This window comes from Bos mutus, chromosome 20, assembly GCF_027580195.1.
Source record: "Bos mutus isolate GX-2022 chromosome 20, NWIPB_WYAK_1.1, whole genome shotgun sequence".
In the NCBI taxonomy this organism is placed as follows: domain Eukaryota; kingdom Metazoa; phylum Chordata; class Mammalia; order Artiodactyla; family Bovidae; genus Bos; species Bos mutus.
This window is the reverse complement of record NC_091636.1, coordinates 28374340-28389136: the sequence shown is the minus strand read 5'-3', so window position 1 is coordinate 28389136 and position 14797 is coordinate 28374340. Positions and strand designations below refer to the sequence as shown.

Below are 14797 nucleotides of genomic sequence, written 5' to 3'. Positions count from 1 at the left end.
TCCTGTCACTTGGGATGAGAGGCATGGATGAGATGCATTCAGGGAGGCAGGAATCACCTCTGGCTTTATACTATCCTCACGCTACACACTGGGCAGTTGACCAGATGATCAATCTCTAAATGACAGAACTGAGAGCCTGAAAAGGCAGGGCCTCCTCTATGCCATGCCTTACTATGACGAAACAGTGCATCCAAGCAACTTCAGGAACATTCACCAATCATGAAATAGTTGTAAGTTATAATAAGTTACAATGTAAAATTTCAGATGAATCTTTAACAGACACAAACAAAAGACTCCATTTAAAAGCAGTCATTTGCTGATCTGCCTTTCATTAAGCTTCCAGGGCCCTTTCCAGCCTTCTTCATTGATACTTTCACAGTGTAATAATGGTATTCAATTCTCATTATATGACAGGGCCTCCACTCAAGGTATTCTTAACAATCTACAAGTAAAATAGGAAACAAAATTCTGCGGCTTTAGATCATAAAACCAAAGACGTAAGTCAGGTTTATTTAAATCTCTTTCACTGCAAATAACTAAGAATCAAACATCTTTATGCCTCAGGCACTCACAGACAAGAGTTTCTGAAGTGTTTTCTTAGAGATTCTTAAAAATGTGTAAATTACTACAAGAAGTTACTTCAAATGAAATGGCTTTAAAAAGAGAGATGGAGAATGTGGAGGTCTAAGTTGCTAAAGCAACTTCCAGGCCAGCATCTTCTAGACAAAGCCAGGCCCTGCATGTTGGAACCGTGCCCGTGAACTTGGCAGGGTTCCGGGTGTGCTGCTCCCCGGCTCCAGTGCCTGGCGAACCTCAAACAGCACTTTACCTGCTTCCCTTCCCGCGCTCGTTGGTCCTTTGCTACTGTCGCCAACACGTTAGCTGCCTGCTCTCCTCCCATCACTGAGATGCGAGCATTTGGCCACAAGTAGAGAAATCTTGGGCTATGCAGGGAGAAATGAAAGAATGATCAAATGAATTCACTGTACAACACAGAGATTTTCAGAGGCTCATGTTTACCTTTTAAATTAGTGGTTCTTCATTCTGGTTGCATGCTATAATTATCTGAAGATTAAGAAAAACAAAAACAATGCCCACAACCTACCATAGACTAATCTCCAGCAGTGGGGCTTCAGCATGGTAGAATTTCTAAGTTCTCCAGGTGATTCTAATGTCTGTTTTGATGAATTATATTTTTCCAGTTTATCCAAATTTATGGGGCAAAAATGTATTCAAAAGATCTTCTTCTTATGTATGGTTATATGCTATTTTCCATTCCTAAAATTGGTGATACATCACCTTCTCCCTTTATTTTTTAGTTTTAACAGGGGACTCTCAAGTTTTTAACCCTTTTAAACATACCAACTTTGGGCTTTCCTGATTATTCTATCTTTATAATGTTTGTGCTTTATTACGTCCTGTCTCTATTTTTCTTGTTTTAATATCCTGCTCTTCTTTGAACTTCTTGGGCTAGCTGCTTGGCTCAGTGATTTTCAGCCTTACCTCTTTTCCAGTATATATATATATAAAGTCTACACACCTTCAAAACAAGACTTTAGCTGCATCGCACAAGTTATGATATGATATATAGTGTTTTCATTATCAGCCATCTCAAAATATTTCCTAATTCCCACTTTGGCTTTCTTCCAAGTGGTACCTTTAGCATTAAATTTCATTTCACCCCTCCAGAGGATGCAAATTACAGCCTAATTGAATAGGATTTGTGAATGTCATTCTGTGTTTCAAATAAACTTGAAATAAACTAACCATTCATAATTATACCTGAAGTATGATTCATTCCTTCAGAGAAAGTCATGACAACCACCTACCTATAGGCTCTGCCACACATCCCGTAGTTTCCAGCCCCGTAAGATCCCCCAATGATGACAGTTATCTTCGGCACATTGGCACAGGCTACGGCAGTCACCATCTTGGCACCATCCTTGGCAATTCCTTCAGCTTCATAGTCTCGACCAACCATAAATCCTATGAGGAAAGAACAGAAAGACAGCCTCAGGGTGATGAGATTAATGTGCAGTCATTTTCACCAAGGTACTGGAAGGACATCTTGTCAAACTACATATATTTTACCAGAGGTCTCTCACCTTAATAAAATATTTATATGTAAAATACGCACCCCGCCCCCAAATTTACTTTTAAGGGTAAAGTAAAATTTTCTCTAATCATTTAAAAAATTGCTTAAATGTTTCATCTGGATACACACAGAGATATTCAGACAAGATAACAATGCCACATATCTTCAAGAAATTAATGTCAAAACTACAGCTTGGTGAGGAAAGAACAGGATGAGGCAAGTTAAGGAAAAGTAGTGGGGCAAGTCCAACTGTGAAACTGTGGGTTTCCAGGCTCACTGACCTGGTTCACAATATAGATTATTCCTTCTGAAGCGCTGCTTTAAAACTTTGAGGAAATAAAATTAATGTTTCAGAGAGATGCTCAGAGTCCTTGTCAGTGACTCAATAGCAAGATAAAAGAATTCTCATTATCATTACAGGATCCTTCTACTTCTCCAAGCTCCCAGCTCTGTTGAAACTGATCTGCAGCCTCACTGGGCCTTCCAGGCCTTGGGGTCCTTTTCCCCTTCACCTTACAGACACCAAGTTAGGCTTCATCTGTCTCCCTCCCCGTACGCAGTTTCACACGCCTACTTGATAGTTGCTCTTCTTGCTTTGCACATCTCCTGCATTGGGTAATTCAATTCAACCACTTTTTCCGGATCACCTGTACTTGCTGTGGCTACAACAATACTGATACAATAACCCTTGCCCTACCAGGCACCATCTGCTTCCTCTGGTTACCCACCCCAGCCCTCTGAATTGGGCCCTCAGAACAGCTCAGAAACTCCTTTATCCGTTTTATCTTGACTCCCTGTCACATTTCCACAATAGTTATCTCAAATATCGACTCTTTAAAAGTTCTCACCCCCACCCACCACTCCACTGCCCCTCTAGTCCCTGTGAATGATTTTACCTTGAAAAAGACGACAAGCCATTTCACCTGGCTTTCTCTGACCCTTCTTTCTTTCACCATAAAGAACAACATAATCACGCTGCCTTTCTTCCTTTACTCTCATCTCCTGGAAGAAATTACTCAAAGACTGTCCCTTTCTCTTCTCCCTGGGTCTTTTCTATTCCCACAGCTTTATGTCCCATCTCCATGGATGTCTCCATGTTCCCCTCCAGCTAACACAGCTTTTGTGCTCAAGACTGTTCAACTGCCCACCACACATCTCCAGATGGGTGTCCCATAGGCCCCTCAAATACAGTGCTGTAAACCAAACTCCACTCTCTGTCCCCAACACACCTAAAAATAAAATACAACAAAAATGTAGGAATCTTCCAAGCATACAGTTTAACTTACTGGTGATTAATAAACCATGACTCATTATTAGAAACAAGGTCTCTGGACTAGCAAATCTTCAGAAGACTTTTACATGACCTCTTAGAAGGTCTGCCGCACAGGGTCCTCTCCAGCCGCAGCTGGATACAACTTCTCCAAGAGTCATCTAACCAAGGATCTTCAATTCAAGAACAGTACTAGATGAAGCTGTTTTAGTACCAGTACTGAGTAAAACCCTGCTAACTGTCAAAGGCCAAACTCCTTCTCATAAAGGCATGCCTGATCCCAGCAACTAATTAAGGGGCCTCTCCTTCCTTTGAACCTGAGATAACCATGCATGACTTAGAGGTAGAAAAAGTTTTCAGCTCAGCTACATATTAGAGTGCTTCCTATATGTCAAACACCAGGCAACACAGAAAAAGTATAAATAGCAAAGTCAGAGAATTCCAGGAAAAAGAACTCTAGAATCATAAGAGCCCTTAAAGAATCATTTTATCCACCACATTAGGATGATCCATAGATCATGAAATTGGACAGGTGACATCGATCATATTGTTCTTTGGAGTCAAAACTCCAATTCCAGACTTTGGTTCAGGATGTACGTGTCCATTTAAAAAAGATGTTGCTTCAGGGAGAATTACACAATGAAAGATGAGGAAAAGGGAAGACCAGAGCATGTGCTTGAAATCTTTTAAGGGCAACGAAGTACGAGAAAGAGACCAGGGGGCAGACAGCATCGTCTGCCCCTGATGACAGTGGAACTAGCTCAGGATACCACTGCTTTCTTGGGGTGGGTGCGGATACGCAGGCGTGAAAGGAGGTCACGTGAATGTGGTGCATGAAACTCAAAACCTGCTTGGCTAAAAAATATGCATAAACTCCTCCAAACCTTTAAGATTCATGAAGCAGTAACCTTTGAAGACAATCTAGAGAGAGCAAGTCCAATCAAGTTTTCTGTTCTGATGGAAGCGTTCTCTGTTGGCACTGCCCAATACATGGACATATTGGACAGTGCGGCTCTGAAATAAATGCAACCAAACTGGTGGAACTATTTTCTTACCAGTAATATTTTGAAGGAAGAGCAGAGGAATATTCCTTTGGCAGCATAACTGGATAAAATGAGCCCCCTATAACCAAATAAGAAACAAATCTTTTCAGAGGAGGTTAACAAATCTGTGATCACCATGCATCCTGCAGACGCCAGCTGGGGTCAAAACAAGAGTACCCTCTGCTTGGCTAGTCTGACCTTGCGGTAACAGTAATGGTGATACCACAGTGAGACCCACTGTCAACGGAGCACTTGATGTGGCCTGCACTGAACCTGTGCTGCCCAGGCACCTGTCTGATCACTGGCATACGGCCATAGCACAACTCCTGTGTCCAAGATGACACCGATCACTAATATGCCAAACAACAAGGAAAATTTAAGGACCAGGGAAGGAAGAATTGTTTGTCAATGAGAATTTCTGAGTCTCACCATAAGGCATTCTCTGGCTTTCCACTTTTAAAAGGATAGAATATAAATCCTTCTGGGATATCTATGTTTTGATGATCATCTGAAATTCTTTCATGCACCAAGATTATAGTAAAATATATCTTTCCTACCAACGTGTTTCAAATAAATGGGATTTTAGATAAGTGCTAGAGACCCTTTAACCTTAAGCTAAGGAAATTAATTAATGACACAAAAATATTCCTTTCCCTATTTTTTCTAAAGATTATATGAGTAAAAGAACAACTAAACCATTTGTTTCATATTTTACTCTATTCACAGATGCCCTTAACTTAGCTGAAAATGCCTTGGCAAGTACAAGATGGCAAAGCAATTGCTCAACCTCAAATATGAGGATGAAGAAATCACACAGACTTGTGTGGCTTAACGTCAACAAATGAAATGTCAGACTGGGGCCAAACACAGCTCTTCTCCTGGGCTTATCTGTGACAAGCCAGCAAATAAAATGAGGTGGAGTTTGCTGACCCCCATCTGACATATCCTCTATTGAAATATGCATATTATACAGTCATTAAAAGTCAGTGTATTAGGAATATTTAGTATTTTAGGAAACACTCACTATACATATTATTAAATGAAAGCAAGCAAAATCTCTCTATATATGGCAGAACCCATTCTGGTTTTTGTCTTTTGTGTTTTAAAGAGAGGGAATTAAAAAAAAAAAAAAAACTAAGGAATATAATAAAATGCTACCCAAGGTTGTTTCTGGTAAGAGTGTAGCTGACTTTTCTGTTCTTTATTTTTACTTTACTTTCATCTTATAATCACAGTGGGGAAATGACAAGGAATACAGAATCCAGAAACCAACTTTACTGGTAAAACATTCCACCAAAGACAAGCTCTTCCTAACTGAGGTACGAAAGTGCTTAACTGCCTGCTACCTGCCTCAGTAAGAGATGCTTCACCTTATTATTTACCTACCTTATGAAGAGGAAAAACAAAACACTGAGTATGTTTATTTTCTTAAGAAAACATTTTGTCAAATAAGTACATGAATTACATTTACCCAAGTTTAGGTAAATCTGAACAATGATGTATGAAACTGAATACTGAACCCAAAAGGTATTCATTAATTTCCTCTCTTAAAACCAGAGCTTTAGTTCTCACTATCTTCCTGTTCCAAAAAGTGAAAATATAATCAGGTTAAAATGATGACAGGATAGAATAGAGCAGATGATGTCTCAGAACTATAAGAATAGTATTAATATCTTTGAATCCCTCAAGTGCATGAAATACTATCAAGGCAAGTATTTCCATATTCTTAGAATATATACACACAATCCATAGCAGTTATAATTCAAGTATTAGAACTTTCCTAACAATCATTTGTATCTTAATAGTGCTCCAGACAGTTCATCATGTTTATGTAAACCTCCATAAAGCTGTTTCAATCAAACACGCACACACACACATGGCCACACGCTCACACGCACACACTGTTCTGTTTGCTAAGGCATCTGGTTAAATATTTGAAAGCTTTCATGCAATAAATTTTCACTCATTATTTGAAATGTTTAAATTAAAACAGGAAAACCCTGGAACATTTTAACAGTACTTGCCTTTTTTGCCGATTCAGAAAAAAGAACTCCATTGTTTCCAACGATACCTATTGGGTATCCAAATATTCTAGCAAATCCTGAAAAGAAAATTGAAAAAAGAGAAAAAGATGTATGTATTTCAGAGGGCTTTTAATTCATCACAAGCAGACATATTTATACATTGTTTAATTTCAAATCAATGTTTAAAATGTACAGATTTCATCTATGGTACAAAACAGCTCAGGGCATGATTTATTTCTAAAGCACTAAAGTCTGGGATTTATGCTTTCTTGAAAGGGTTGTGTCACATGTAAAGTAAATTATCCACTTGTCTGATCTACTGGTTTGGTTAGATGATCGGGTCAGTGCGTCATCCATTCACTCACATAACATGTATGTAAGAGCATCCACTATGTACCTCACATACAGAGTATTCTGAACTAGAACAAGTCAGAGACATGGATCCCTTAAAAGGTCAGTGTCCAGAGTCATCAGCCAGTTTCAAGTGACAAGCTCGCCTTAAAATGCCTGTGTTAATGATACCCCTTTGAAATAAAGGGGATAAACTCAGCAAAGACAAATCTTTTTAAAAAGCAGAAACAATCAAGCCCAGTGGTAACCGAGCTGAAGGTAAGAAATACGGTTAAACTTAGAAGAGCGTATCACTCCACTTTGCTTTTCTCTGTGCTTGCATCTTTTTTCCCTCCCTTTCACAAGTTTTGTTTTTGTCTCACCACCACTTTCACTACCACTCCAAATGCCCACTACACACACATGCGCACACACACACACACATGCACACACACACACACACACACACACACACACACACACACACACACACACACACACACACACACACACACACACACACACACACACACACACACCAGAAGTAAGAGAGAAGAAAAATGGTGAAGAAAACTCTGTAATTTTATGAAGTAGATACTCTGGGTGACTCTAGGATGCTATTTTGTAAACATGAAGGAGGTGACTAGAGACATTTCCAAACCTACTGGATTATAAACAGGTGTCAGGTACTTGGAAGCCAAGTATCAACAAACTGTGCTTGTTAGAGCGAGTCACCAGAAGTATGCTACCAATTCCTGGACCAGGCTCCGTCTCCAAGCTCAAGCTGGACAGGCTGCTGCCAAGACCCCCAGTGCAGGGGGGCCAACAAAAAGCAGGTGCTCAAAAAGTGAATGGATAAGAGAGAATGTCAACCTTAAGACTTATTTTTGTTCTTTTCTCTGTCTTTGTCTTGATTTATTTTTAAAAATTCTTATGGTTATTTAAGAATACTAACAGAGAATAAGATGGTTGGATGGCATCACCGACTCGATGGACATGAGTTTGAGCAAGCTCCAGGAGTTGGTGATGATGGACAGGGAGGCCTGGCGTGCTGCAGTCCATGGGGCTGCAAAGAGCCGGACACAACTGAGTGACTGAAGTGAACTGATGGTTATTTAATATGATAAAATGAAACACTGATTTGATGGTCACCTATAATTCTTCTGGTCTTTCAGACCTAAAATCTCAGCCAAAACCCTATGCTACACACCCTAAAAGCCATTGCCTCTTACAGAGGCAGTTCAGGGAGAGGCAAACTTGCCCAGAGCTCTAGCAATCCACTCTGAGTCCATGCCTGTCCCACAAAAAGAGCTGGGAATTTGGTCCCTGTCTCAGCTGCTGCTGTTGCTGCTGCTAAGTCGCTTCAGTCGCGTCCAACTCTGTGTGACCCCATAGACAGCAGCCTACCAGGCTTCCCGTCCCTGGGATTCTCCAGACAAGAACACTGGAGTGGGTTGCCATTTCCTTCTCCAATGCATGAAAGTGAAAAGTGAAAGTGAAGTCACTCAGTCGTGTCCGACTCTTAGCGACCCCATGGACTGCAGCCTACCAGGCTCTTCCGTCCATGGGACTTTCTAGGCAAAAGTACTGGAGTGGGATGCCATTGCCTTCTCCACCCTGTCTCAGCAGTAAGGTGCTAACCCTGAAGGTGTTCTGCCCTGTTAACTACTTAGACTTTCCATCCATCCTTAGTTCTGTTGAGTAGGGTGCATCTCTCACTACACTAGGCTCACCCACCCATGAAGGGAACATCTTCACCAACTTCCTATGGGTCAAACAAAACAGTGAAATGTCTATGAAACCCCTATGGTTAAGTGCAGGGGCAGGAGGGAAGCTGTAAGAACCGCCAACAGCACCAGCTCCTTGGAGAAATCTGTCCTTGTTCTCCTTGCTCCCACTCAGGGCCCCGACCCTCTCAGGGCCCCCTGATCATCACCCCCCCAACTCCTGCCCCTCTCATTTCCCCTCCCCATCTCTTACTGCCCCACTTCCTCTCAAACCACCCTCCCCTCCAGCCCCCTCCCCTCTCATTCCCCACCTCCTCCTCTCTCCCTCCTCCCTCGCCCACTCACTCCCTCCTCCCCCCACCTCTCAGTCCTCTCTTCTTCCTCTCACTCCCCTCCCCTCCCCTCAACCGTATTTGAATTCCAACACAGACTAAAAGAAATGGAGGACAGTGGATATAACCCTGGTATTTTAGGAGGCAAAGGACTTTTAGCAAGTCCAGGGCAACTACATAAAAAGAGATGACAAAGACAGCCCATCCATCTTCAAGAAAGAAGGTGAAACAGTTCTGACTTGTTTTAAATTGCTGCACAATGCGGGTTACATGCTGAACTATTTGGTGACAAATCCTGTCTATATATCAAACAAAAGGCTCTTAATCACTTAAACACCTACATACAAACACATAAATTCCACTCCCAGTATGAACCCTTCTCTTGCTCATAAATCAGACCAGAAGAAAGTGCTGTGACTTATCCTTAAACCTCAATGTATATTTGCAATTTGGATTTTTGCAGCTAGTTGCCTTTTCTCTACTCTGATATGTTACCTTCAGGTTAACTACTACATTTTGGAGCTTCTACAAGACCAAATAAAATGCCCAAATTTGTTTTGCTGTTTGTTCAAGACAGATTATTATGGATCTGGTATCTATGCTTCAAATATTTTTTTTTTCAAAGGCCTACAAACAACACTTTAGGTAAATGAATTAACTTTTATAAATATTCTTATTTTGCTTTTTCAGACTTGATATTCTGTCCTGTATTTGTGTGGGTCAACATAAGATCTACACATAGACAGTGAGAAGGTTTAACTCAGTTTTCTGGGAAAATATCACATGAAACTTCACAGTTGAATTGAAGACTAAAGAATGAAGAAGACCGTGCTGAAATTTTCAAAACAATTATAGCTATCCAGAGAAATAAAAAGAACTACAAATATTTCTTTTAATTTTATGATCATAAGAATCTTTTTATACAGCTAAAGCCACAAAGTCACAGAATAAGGGCCTGGACCATAGCATTTTGCCCTCTGATTTTAAACTCTGGATCCATAAAGCCATTCAGCTACAAATGATCCTTACAAAACACTTCCTCTTGAATACTGACTCACATTTGTACTGCTCTAAATAACAAAGCTCATGCCAAGTGCATCAGAGGCATGAGACAAGAGATCATTTGTTTTCAAAGCATCATAAAATGTTCACATTTTCAATTCTTCATCTTTATACCTGTAACTAATGTGTCTCCATATAAGGCTTTGAATTCATTGAATCTGCTTCCATCCACGATTCTAGCAATGACCTAAGAGGAAAAAATAACAATGTCCCTGAGGAATTATATTACAAAAGACTTTGTGCATTCAAGTTATTCATAAGGAAAACAAATTCTTAATGAAGTTGTCACTTTCACAAAATTTCACCCTGTTCAGAAAATCTCAGTAGAATTTCACTAGACTTGTATGGTTAATGCCCTGAAGTCATTCTCAGTCCTGATATTACACTTCACTATAAAAGCTACAGTACCACATGGCCAACCTAGACCAACCTAGGCGGCACATTAAAAAGTAGAGACATTACTTTGCTGATAAAGGTCCATCTAGTCAAAGTTATGGTTTTTCCAGTAGTCATGTATGGATGGTGAGAGTTGGACTATAAGGAAAGCTAAGTGCCGAAGAACTGATGCTTTTGAACTGTGGTGTTGGAGAAGACTCTTGAAAGTCCCTTGGACTGCAAGGAGATCCAACCAGTCCATCCTAAAGGAAGTCAGTCCTCAATATTCACTGGAAGGACTGATGCTGAAGCTGAAACTAGAATACTTTGGCCACCTGATGGGAAGAACTGACTCACTGGAAAAGACCCTGATGCTCAAAAAGATTGAAGGCAGGAGAAGGGGACGACAGAGGATGAGATGGTTGGATTGCATCACCAGACCTGAGCTCATGGACATGAGCTTGAGGAAGTTCCAGGAGCTGGTGATGGACAGGGAAGCCTGGCATGCTGCAGTCCATGGGGTCACAAAGAGTCAGACACGAATGAGCAACTGAACTGAACTGAACCACATGGCATCCTACAAGGGCTGAGAAGCAGAGAAGCAGAGACTACAAGGGCTGGCTACTGGACTCAGAGCTTCAGGGGCTGTCAAATGTATTAGCTGAGGGTCAGGGATTCAATCAGAAAGCAAGGACCCACTGTATAGAACAGGGAAGCATACTCAATATTTTGTAATAACCTAAAGGGCAAAGAATCTGAAAAAGAATATATGTGTGTGTATATATATACATACACACACACATATATGTATATTTTACATATATGTAAAACTGAATCACTGGACTGTACACCTGAAACTAACACAACATTGTAAATCAACTATACTTCAATTAAGAGAATATATTAAAACAAGAAAAAGAAGAAAGAAAGGTCCAGCCTTAGAGTTAGAAGACTTAGGCTCCAACCTAAGGGATCACATATAATTTGTGGGCCATTTGTGTGTCCTGGAGTAAGTCAATTAGCCCCTCTGAGTCTCAGTTCTCACTTCTGCAGAAACGGAACAAAGTTGTGAAGATGTGATGAACTAGTAACAAAGGAACCTAAGAAAATAATGCTGAGATGAAGAACCAGCTCTGACTCCCAGCATCTCCCAGCTCCACCACTGAGACACTGGAGTCATAGGCTGGTTACCTAAAATCCTCAAAACCTCAGTTTCCTCATCTGTTTAATAATAATAATACTTATGTGCTAATAACAAAGCACACTGCCTGGCACTCACTGAAAGGCAGCTGTTATTAAGTCTTCAATAAAGGTTCTTTGATTCTGAATCTGACAGATGTTTCTACATACACACATGTATATATACATGTCATTAATCTATAAGAGATCAAAGTTACCAGATAATCCTCAGTGCTCAGCATTAAACATCAGGACTATTTCAAAGTGTTTAAACATGAAGCATATTCCAAATTTTTTCAGAAACTATTTTAGATGCTATGCATCATTTTTTCAGTCCAGTTCAAACTTCCTTTTCCCTCCTTACCATGTCAATCAAAGACATATTTTACAAGATGCAAAGGCTGAAAAATGAGTGAATAACTTACTTTGAATTATGTTTTAGTTATTTTCCTGAAAAGGTCCAATAATATAATGGGGATATAACAGTTGTCTAAGGGCTATGGAGTTCTAAAATTACACCTTTTGAAAAACAAACATATAACAACAACCATTCTTCCATACAAAAATAAAATCACTCAAGGTCAGAGAAACCTGGGGCCAATTAATGTGAAACTCCCTTCTATCTGCTTTATGATGAAGCTCATTTAACCACATAAAATATACTAACTCATCTTCCCAAAGAAGTAAGCTTTAGGAAACAGACATATCACATGATATTATCCCTATTTGTAGGAGTGGAAATCAATGCTCAGAGGTTCAATCTCAATACCACTGACTAGGGAAACAAGGACCAGAACTGGGTTTTTCAGTTAATATCCCAATGCAGTCCCACAGCTCCATATACTAATATCTCCAAACAAGGCTTATTTGCTATTACAGAAAAATATAATAAATTATCATCACAGTGATGAACATGAAGAAGCTAGGATACAATTTAAGAAGGCAGAGGTCTATCTTTATAAAAAGATACCAGTTAAGATGGCATCACTGACTCGATGGACGTGAGTCTGAGTAAACTCCGGGAGTTGGTGATGGACAGGGAGGCCTGGCGTGCTGCGATTCATGGGGTCGCAAAGAGTCAGACACGACTGAGCGACTGAACTGAAATGAACTGAGGATGAAATTGAAATACTGTTTAAAAAAAAAAAAAAGATGAACGACCACGAAGGCATGGATTTGCATCTGTTTTGTTTATTTCTCTACCCTTGGTTCCTGAAATAGTATCTTCACAGAAAAAGCATGCAATAAATACTGTCAAATATATGAAAAAAGTGATTATGCTTGAAAGAATGAATCCTTCACCATCTAGAAAACTTGACTATTAAAACAACTCATTTTTCAGGGACAGCATCCCTGTAAGTACCATTTTTTTCTCTATGTCTGTAATTAACTGAGAAGTCAAATCAAAAACCTAATTTTAAAATGTATAGTTAACTAAGTTACCTTGCCAAAGTGAAGTAACAGTTGAAGCTTCATTAAAATCCAGGATTTAAGACTCTCTAACAATAATAGAGTATTTCCTAAATAAATAATTGCTCACATCCATAAGTTGGATATTACATTCATCAATTCTTCCAAAAATTGATTTACTGAGTGCCTGCCACGTCACCAAGTACTAGCATAAGAATGAGGACCTAGCTACAAAAAAATGTTTCATGAAGAACTTTTCAATAATGGGGAAATGTTTATAATTTAAGCATTGATTTCCACTCCTAGAATATATGTATATACTATCTGAACTACATAAAAATGTATACACACACATTAAGCCAAAATACCAAATACTGGCTGCTTTCTCTAGACGGTGGAATTACAAGCGATTTTTGTTTTTCTGTATTTTCTATATTTTCACACGATTAGTACATAATAGTTTTATAGTCAAGGGGAAACATAACAAAATATTAAAGGCACAGAATCTGCTATTAGGACAATTTCCTAATTTAAAAACTATTCTGCCAGAGAAGATTACATGCTGTATGCAAGCACTAAAAACTGTCGACCTAGACCATGGAAGACAATCTGTAACCATAGCAACATCTTCAACTGTAATCAGAAGTCTAATCCTTTGTTCATGTCCTATTGATCTAAAAGGGTATGTTTTTTCTTTCAACAACTTACTGACATTCCATCCATTTCCCGAAATAAGAACCCAAAAAAGAAACAGCTGGAAATTATAGTGTTGCCCTACATCTTTCCTCATGTCCACAGGAATACAGAGCACTAAATATGAACAAAGCAAGCTTAGGCATCGTGCAGGGAAAACTTGCTGATAATTAAGAGGTGTTCCCCCTTTTTTCTTTTAGTAAGGTATCTTTTCCCTTTTATGTCCCATATATAAAACAGACTTCAGCTTTGAAAATGGATACATACAGCTTACTAGTTCACACGAAGTTTAAACACATGCCTTAAACTATGACAGCATAGCTTATAGCTCACAGTTCCACTTTACACACCTCTCGGACATCAAAGTTCCTCTTAAGGTTGGCACCAACTATTCCATACAATTCATCAGCAGGAAATAAAGGATCTTCAGAAGGCTCAATGGTAACCTGCAGAAATACAGAATAACAACATTAGCCTGTTTAAAGATATTATTTCAAGGTGACATAAGCCAAAATGCATTGGAAAAATAAAAAAATATAAGAACAAATTCAACTCACATCCATTTTCTTCTGATAATTTAGACTCCTCACAATCTTCCTAGCTAAGTGAAGGGCATGATTATCATCCAAAGCGTAGTAGTCACTTACTCCAGACTTTCTACAGAGTAAAGCACACTAAAATAATCAGAACAGGGGAAAGAAAAATAATTAAATACCTTAAACCCCAAGAATCTTCTCTCATCTAAGGATTTACGAACAGGGAAAACTGAGGTACACAGAAGTTATATACCTTGCCCTAGGACCGCCAGTAGCTGCGTAAGAACCCTCACCTTATGTTTCTCAATCCTGACTTTCTTTTAGTAGACCACAGGGCCTTACTGGCAAGAACTTCTATTTGATGCTCATCCCATACACCACAGATAAAACTGCATATGATGTATTTCAACCTCAGCTGGCCCACTTTTGTGATGTAGTTGCCAACAACGACAAGACTCACTGAGGTACAACTGTGTACCTTCATCAACTGTAAAGATGATCACAACCTCACTATCTTCATCAACTGTGAAGATGCCAACTGTGACTTCCCATTTCTGAGAGATTGCTGAGGCCTCCCTTATCAAGTTACACCCCCAGAGTCAGCTGTCGCAGGTAGCACACACAAAGTCTTGAAGACATTGTCCCTCAGATCAATGGTGAAAATAACTGATAACGTGGCACTGTGGTAAGGGCCATGGAAGTCCTTCTCATTTCAAGTTCA

At 39.6% G+C, this 14797-nt stretch overlaps 1 protein-coding gene across 1 annotated transcript in view; it reads right to left on the bottom strand.

Annotated features, from left to right (window-relative positions):
* Nucleotides 1-14797, bottom strand: part of MCCC2 (methylcrotonyl-CoA carboxylase subunit 2) — a 78444-nt gene that overhangs the window by 6863 nt on the left and 56784 nt on the right. Inside the window, exons 9-15 of the mRNA XM_005889342.3 lie at nt 14098-14197; nt 13891-13986; nt 9998-10070; nt 6433-6509; nt 4421-4487; nt 1830-1986; nt 830-944 (exon numbers count right to left, since the gene is read on the bottom strand). Coding sequence (XP_005889404.2) covers nt 830-944; nt 1830-1986; nt 4421-4487; nt 6433-6509; nt 9998-10070; nt 13891-13986; nt 14098-14197 — 685 coding nt within the window. The remainder of the gene's footprint in view (nt 1-829; nt 945-1829; nt 1987-4420; nt 4488-6432; nt 6510-9997; nt 10071-13890; nt 13987-14097; nt 14198-14797) is intronic.